General features: G+C 46.1%; 1 protein-coding gene across 1 annotated transcript; it reads right to left on the bottom strand.

Moving 5' to 3' along the window:
- Positions 1–646: 646 nt before the first annotated feature.
- LOC122363877 (alpha-2-macroglobulin receptor-associated protein-like) lies at positions 647–8178 on the bottom strand (the record flags this gene model as incomplete). Its single annotated transcript, XM_043333677.1, has 6 exons — positions 7878–8178; positions 7584–7725; positions 3630–3797; positions 2444–2573; positions 1218–1286; positions 647–803 (listed from the first exon to the last, which is right to left on the bottom strand). Coding segments are annotated over exons 1-6 (855 nt in total), but the record flags the coding sequence as incomplete, so codon positions are not given.
- Between the last annotated feature and the right edge of the window lie 121 nt (positions 8179–8299).

The raw sequence follows: 8299 nt of genomic DNA, 5'->3' as shown, positions 1-8299 counted from the left end.
GGTAGGTAGGGTTAGGGTAGGGTAGGGTAGGTAGAGATAGGTAGGGGTAGGTTGAGTTTCAAAAAGGGCCCACATACAAACACTTGATACCCCGCAACTATCACCCTCCCTTACAGTTTTAAAAACAGCTACCCAATCTACCCAAATAATATAGCTAAAAATACAAGTCAATCACCCAAAACTAATGCACCCGTAACATAACATAAATCAAAACATACAGTTATCGCGTAAACCTGTACCTCTAGTACTGGTTAATAAATCATTCAGTGAGACAAGAGATGTTCCGGAAGAAAAGACAGTGAAGCAGGGCACAAAATCAGACACAGGCAACAAGCAGACGGAAACTGACTTGACAATTAACACATTGATTAATAAATCATTCAGTGAGACAAGACATGTCATGTACTAAGCCAGACACAAACACAAATACAGTATAATCTGCCTAATAAATTATCGGATCATTTATCCAACAGCTTATTGTGGCCACTTCAGCAGGCGCCGCTCATGTATTTCTTCATAGAAGCATAACAGCAGACTCCGGTCAATAAAGCCAACGCTGACTAATTAATCCAAAACCTCGTGTCCCCACGCTGTATTCATAAAGCGGATTCCACTGGTACACACAAGTAAAAAGACAATGACTCACCCATAAAGACTCGAGCTCCTCGGCTGTGAAGTCTCCTTTTCTGGCCATCTGCCAAAGTCCATCCACCTTGGGCTCTATAAAGTCCCTCCCATCAGGCCCACTGATACTTGCAACATGAAGCCGGTCGTAGCCACGGTTAAGTTCTTCATGGAGATCACTGTGGGAGAGAGGTGAGAAGTGTGGCTGGGTGAGAATCTCAGAGAGAGAGAGAGAGAGAGAGAGAGAGAGAGAGAGAGAGAGAGAGAGAGAGAGAGAGGAGAGAGAGAAAGAGAGAGAGAAGAGAGAGAAGAGAGAGAGAGAGAGAGAGAGAGAGAAGAGAGAAGAGAGAGAGAGAGAAGAGAGAGAGAGAGAGAGAGAGAGAGAGAGAGAGGAGAGAGGAGAGAGAGAGAGCACATTGGAAGAGAATCTCTCGCTGAGTGATGGATCTCTGTGTGATAATTTCTCCTTTTCTTTTCTCTCAGTAAGAAAACTTCTACCTCTGAGCCATATCCCACGTTCGGAGTCTCTCGGACGACGAAGATTCTAACGTTGTTCGGCCAATCCCGTTCCATAACCGCAGTCAATTACTCACTTTATCCGTGACTTGTAGTCTGTGTGTGACTTGTTCCTCTTTAGGTTTTGCGACGGTTTGACATCCGATCTGAAACATAACCAGGTCAGGTCAGAGCGTGAGGTCATCGTCACGATGTGACGTCAATGAGTGACGTCATACCTCGACGATGTATGTCGAGGTATTAAAGTCATCCATTGACTTCATTTGTAATCTCAACCACTCTCGTTAGGATGGGTGAAAACCAGTTATCAATAGACGGGGGACACAGTAGATCAAATGCGTATTACAAACGGATCTCAAATAAATATATGCTGAGCGGATAGGAAAACCCGTTCCTGATACGCGCTTACCGGCCCATGCATAAGGTATGTAACCCCGGTACTAGACATAATTAATGCTGAAATTTAGTTAGCTGATCGGAGTCAGCTAAGGTTAGCCTGTCGTTATCACTAGCTAAGTTTCTATGACACAAGTTAAGCCGATTTTGCAAAATGGATTTGCTCCATCCTAGCATTTAGGCAGCATTAAAAAATGTAAATATAGGATTAGGTGCTAGCTAAAACAAAATGTACGCTCGTTTTGTGCATAAGGCGAATAGTATCCGAGAAAAACGCACGTGAAATTTCTCTAAATCAATATTTTAGACGTGTCATGGAAACGAAGTGACTTTCAGAGCGGGTTTATTTTCTAATAAAGAAGCACGATTCTCTAACTGCAGTGAATTCGATCTATTGAGCACATATCTGTCAATAGCAGACAATCAGGGTCGTATAGGATATAATGTGTCCGTCTCAGCAATTCGCCCTAACATCAAATGCCCCGTTTCACGGCATACCGCTACCCGCATTATATGGTACTACCGCTTAGGTTTCTAATGGATACATTAGAAATTGCAACAACTTTGCAATTTCGCTTACATTTCCTAGAAAACCAAGGCGCTAGTACTACTAATGGGTAGCAGCATGCCGTGAAACATAACCTGGGCGCAGCTGTTTAGTCGTCGTTTATCATCAGTAGGCTACCAGGTTTCTCGGCTTCTCATGGGTCGAACTCACAAGGTCTGAGCGGTACACCAACGAGAGATCAAGAAAAGCCAGCTAACAACCTCCTGTATGGGGAAACCGTGAGCATGCTGGACACTGGTTAAAAAAGCAGACAGCAATCGGATAAATTTGACTGCGAGAAGTCATCAAACGGCTTCCAATGACGTCATCAAACGACTTCCGATGACATCACAGACTCACTCGTGAATGTTGTTGGACATTTCCTCCTGCTGTTCGCGCGCCTGATGGTGCTCCTCAACCAGTAGGTGGTACTCGTCCACTCGATCCTGATGGTGTTGAAACTCCTGCCGTAGTGCCTTCAGCTCCTCCTCTGTGGAGAACAGCTGAGGTTCTAAATCCGGTGCATCGTAGCTCAGACAGTTAATACACACATAATACATGGTAACACAGCACAGCTTACACAAATGTAAGATACATACAAGTGTCGGTCCATTCATCTAATATCGGTCCTAGAGAATAAAATCTAACCGTACCAGTAAAACGCCTTTGGGGGCGATCAACGGAGCGAGCGAGAGGGTGGGTCTTGCACGTGCGAAATTGCGAGGGGGTACCTCCAACTAACTTGTGCACTTCCGGTTCCTAACGATGTGCCAAATTTGAGCGCAATCGGCCCAGCCGTTCTCGAGATCTGGAAGCGGCACCCTGCACGTGCGCACGTGCAAAATGGGTCCCAACTGACTTCTGCACGGCACCCTACTAACCGGTCCCTAACCATGTACCAAATTTCAGCACAATCGGTTCAGCCGTTCTCGAGATCTGGAATCGACCCCTGCACGTGCGCATGTGCAGCAGCACCCCAACTGTGGCACATGGATACGCATTGCCTAGTGGGTGCCTTCCCGCATGCCAAGTTTCAGCGCAATCCGCCCAGTAGTTACCGAGATATTGCAATTGTTACAAAACTGACACCTCTTTGTTTTGCACGTGGCACGTGCATAAGGGGTCACCCACATGTATCGGGAATAGTTCAATACTTGGCAGAAGGAATGAAGCTACCCTACAAAAATTACCGCATGTAAATCGGCCAAGTGGTTGCTGAGATATAAGCGTCGCAAAAGCGTGACCACGGCCGGCCGGCCGCTCATACTCGGAAATTTCCGTTATTCTACGTAAGACTCCGCTCGCTTCGCTCGCTCCGTAACAAGAGCAGCCGGACGGATTTCAAAGCGACCGGCCACACCATATTTTAGAAGACATATCTCACTTGTCCTACATTCAAGCTGGAAATTTAGCAAGACTAGGTGTCATAGTATATATTTTTCAGCAGATTTTAGCTTTTAAAGTAGAGTTGGACCAGAAAAAATCGTACCCAAATGAAGCCTCCTGCAGATGTGCACCACAGCGGCCTCGCCTGGATATAACTCACGTGAAAAGCCCGACTTTTCCGCTTTCTCCCACAACCTGTTGAGTTTCTTGTCCTTGAATAACCGATGCATGGTGACTTTCGGCGTCGGTGTTGGTGTGTCGTCGGCGACACGGGCGTAAGCGTGTCCAGAAGGGTGATAGCGAGCCAGGCCGTATCGGTTGAGCGTTTCTGAGGGCACACATAGGCGATTGGTTGGGTTAGATGAGAGTGATATAGGATGCTTACCTGATTAACCCGCGCCCTGCTGGGGGGGGGGTGTTTGAACACCCCCCCCCTTGTGGTTTTTCGCGAATATCTCAAAAACGGCGGCGCGGAGCGCCGCCGTTTTTGGTACACCTTATCATACATCAATTCTACACAGGTTGTAAAAATTTCAGACCAAGGTCATTCAAGGTCAGGTCACCAGGTCACTTGAAGTGACCTCACCTCATAAAAAGTTTCAATGTCTGTCATAGCTACACCGAGTGACCGATCGCTTTGAAACTTTCAGCGATTGCTAAGAGCAATAGCATGTACAAAATGTATATCTCAGAATTTTTATATCGATGACCTAAGGTCAGGTCAATTTTGCGACCTCCCCATTATAAGTCAATGGGAGAAAATTGAAATGCGCCTCTTTTGGACGAAAGACATTATAAACACTCCCAAACACTGAATTACAAGTGGTTTAGACACACTGAACATGAAAATGGTGTCCGTGACCCTTGTTTATGCCCTGAGGTCATCTTAGGTCACGAATGGTATCTAACAGTTTTTCGGAAATAACTTTTGATAGAGGCATGCTAGAGCGATGAAAACGCCTTAGATGTGTTCAGCTCGACGATACGGATCGACTGATATGCAACATGACCCTTTCCGGTCAGGTCATGACCTTGACCTGAGGTCAAATTTTCAAGTTGACCTTTCAGGGTCAAGTTATAGTTCATTCGATGCGTCTTGACGAGAGGAACACGATGCCGGTAAAAGTAAGCTCGTACAAGGCTTGGGTCAAAAGTTATTGCAGAAAAAACTTTCCGAAAAAATCGGTTATTTTTGCAGTTTTTGCCCCCTGCAGGCAAAACCGTTGACGTTAGGTCAAATCTGAGAAAATTACTCAGAAAGGGCGTTAATAGGGCTATCGAATGCGCTTTTCCGCGGCGCTGTATCTCTATTGGTTCCCGAGTTATGCGTTGGCTTCTTGGAAATTGTCGACATTCGACCTGGAAATCGGCGAAATTTTGCCTTCAATGACCTCTGGTGACCTGACCTTTGACCTGGCCAAAAAATTGACCAAGGTGATTTCCTCGTTATTTTTGACGCTCTTTCGAACGCCGCCTTCCGCGTATCGCTACGTGGCCCAGGAGCCGAGTTAGAAGGGGGGGGGGGGTGTTCAAACACCCCCCCCCCCAGCAGGGCGTGGAAATCCAGGACCCCCAGCCGGGCGCAGGTTAATGTGACCTTGACCCCGACCTATGCTTGACTAACCCCAAGATGGATGTGACATTCGTGTAGCACTTCTATGAAAGATTGTGCACAGTTTTGACAGACTTTATGAAGAGAGACGCCCAGTGCGAGGTTCGAAAGTTCATGCTACTGAAAGCCCAATTTCAAGAGTTTGACCTGACCTTGACCGGACCTGGATCTCAAAATTCAACTTTCAAATGCTCATCGGCAGCGTCTCGTCGCGTTCTTTCGTTTGGCGCCTCGTGCGTTTCGCTGCGTCTAATGGTTCTCGAGTTATCGGCTGGGGGCATTTAACGCCCCCCCCCCCCATGCAAACGGCAGATGGCGGAATAGCCCAGCAACTGCCGGGCTCCGGCGTTTACACTGCGGCTGACATAAAACAAGCGCATTGCTCGTGGCAAGAGAATGCAAATGCTTTCATATTTTTATATTCTAGATATCACCGCTGACTTTCTGGATCAAGTCAATCTCAATGACCTATTTGTCAGGAAAACCAGGACCTGCTAGATTCTCCTAGAGAGAAGCAGATGAGTCCTTTCTAGGGTATTTTGGGGTCCTGATTTTTCTGAGTTTCACACTAGTTTTAGTTAATGTCATTTGTGCATTTGGGGTAGGTTGGATGCAGGTCACTTTAGGTCAACCTGCATTTGTCACACCAGTTCTTCTTGGCTAGTATTTGCCATCAGTTAGGTATGCCTCAGTCACACATTATGTAGTCTCCAAAAGTAGTTCTCAAATCCTCAAATGAATGCTTAACCCGCGCCCTGCTGGGGGGGGGTGTTTGAACACCCCCCCCCCCTTGTGGTTTTTCGCGAATATCTCAAAAACGGCGGCGCGGAGCGCCGCCGTTTTTGGTACACCTTATCATACATCAATTCTACACATGTTGTGAAAATTTCAGACCAAGGTCATTCAAGGTCAGGTCACCAGGTTACTTGAAGTGACCTCACCTCATAAAAAGTTTCAATGTCTGTCATAGCTACACCGAGTGACCGATCGCTTTGAACCTTTCAGCGATTGCTATGATCAATAGCACGTACAAAATGTATATCTCAGAATTTTGATATCGATGACCTAAGGTCAGGTCAATTTTGCGACCTCCCCATTATAAGTCAATGGGACAAAATTGAAATGCGCCTCTTTTGGACGAAATACATTATAAACACTCCCAAACACTGAATTACAAGTGGTTTAGACACACTGAACATGAAAATGGTGTCCGTGACCCCTGTTTATGCCCTGAGGTCATCTTAGGTCACGAATGGTATCTAACAGTTTTTCGCAAATAACTTTTGATAGAGGCACGCTAGAGCGATGAAAACGCCTTAGATGTGTTCAGCTCGACGATACGGATCGACTAATATGCAACATGACCCTTTCCGGTCAGGTCATGACCTTGACCTGAGGTCAAATTTTCAAGTTGACCTTTCAAGGTCAAGTTATAGTTCATTCGATGCGTCTTGACGAGAGGAACACGATGCCGGTAAAAGTAAGCTCGTACAAGGCTTGGGTCAAAAGTTATTGCAGAAAAACTGTTTCCGAAAAAATCGGCTATTTTTGCAGTTTTTGCCCCCTGCAGGCAAAACCGTTGACGTTAGGTCAAATCTGAGAAATTACTCAGAAAGGGCGTTAATAGGGCTATCGAATGCGCTTTTCCGCGGCGCTGTAGCTCTATTGGTTCCCGGGTTATGCGTTGGCTTCTTGGAAATTGTCGACATTCGACCTGGAAATCGGCGAAATTTTGCCTTCAATGACCTCTGGTGACCTCACCTTTGACCTGACCAAAAAATTGACTGAAGTGATTTCCTCTTTATTTTTGACGCTCTTTCGAACGCCGCTTTTCGCGTATCGCTACGTGGCCCAGGAGCCGAGTTAGAAGGGGGGGAGGGGTGTTCAAACACCCCCCCCCCCAGCAGGGCGTGGAAATCCAGGACCCCCAGCCGGGCGCGGGTCAACTTGTTATTGGCTCTGAAAACTACTCAAATAAGCATCAAAAATTAAAAGTTAACTGAGGTGACAGTGGGAAAGACGTGCAAATTATGGAGACAAGTGTCAGGTGCGCATTCCTACTTGCCAGGCATGCACTCCCATCGAACTGGGCGCACCTTGGGCGTACACATGCCACAGTTTTCCTTTCCAGTCTAGCATTTGGTACTATCAAATAATTCAGAGCGGAGACAACCTCAGTCTTCTTGAAGCTATTCTCTGTGAGCAGAGTAGCCTCAGCATGGAACAAGCTGTCTCAGGAGATCGTAATGTCTGGAAACACAAACACTTTCAAGAACCGGTTAGACAAGCTCAGGACCACTACGGCGCTGTCCTCTCTGTTTTACATCCACAGTACCTAAGTTACCCAGTCTGGCCCAGCTTAATGCTCAAAGTTAGCACCAAATAGACCCTGTCTACCATAGCTCACTATATTAAACTTAAACTTAAACTGTGTCTGTGGAACCAGGACCAAAAATCACAATGCCAACACTGTACAATGTACACTCTGTGTCCCTAGCTCACCAAGAAGCCTAGCGCGCAGCTGTGCCTCCTTCAGTCCGTCTTTGTCGCCACCCTCGTTCTTCAGCCTCTTCCACGTCAGCTCCTGCTTGTCCTGCAGTACGAGCTCGTCTCGCAGCGCCTCCAGCTTACCAGGACTGAGGACCTGCAGGAAGATACACACGTCAGTGACATGCGTGGCGCAGCTGGGATAATCGAATGAATGGTGTGGTGAACCTACCAAATATCCCAAATCAAATTAACATTGTCAGATATGGAACAGAATATCCACCTCAATTCTTAACTCAAAATACATACCTTCTTAGCTTTAGTCCATATCTGGTTTATCTTTGCCATCCTGAAAGGCACATCTTCCCTATCTTCCATCCAAATGCTCGTGCCTTTCTTCTGTTCGACCCTTTGAGGGTCATTAGCTTCTTTGCTGTATTTATTTTCAGCTGTAATACTTGTCACCAGTAAAAAGATAAATAATGCGATGGTTCTCATTTTTTTGCGTGAATAAACTTTTATATCAGCACCGACGAAAACTGAAATTGAAATGGCTGTAAAGTATGAACGAATAATGCACACAAATGCCAGTTACGTAAACAACCGAGTGTGGGCACACCGTGGGCCTGGGCGCACTAGCTTTTAGTGGCCTTAACTTACGTTATTGGGCACTAGACAAATTTGACACACAACCTGTTCCAATTTACTTGACTTGAATAATAAGCACAAAT

This window comes from Amphibalanus amphitrite, unplaced genomic scaffold (genome assembly GCF_019059575.1).
Source record: "Amphibalanus amphitrite isolate SeventyFive unplaced genomic scaffold, NRLGWU_Aamphi_draft 000645F_arrow, whole genome shotgun sequence".
NCBI lineage: Eukaryota > Metazoa > Arthropoda > Thecostraca > Balanomorpha > Balanidae > Amphibalanus > Amphibalanus amphitrite.
Note: the sequence above shows the minus strand (reverse complement) of the source record. Positions and strands in the feature narration are given on the sequence as shown.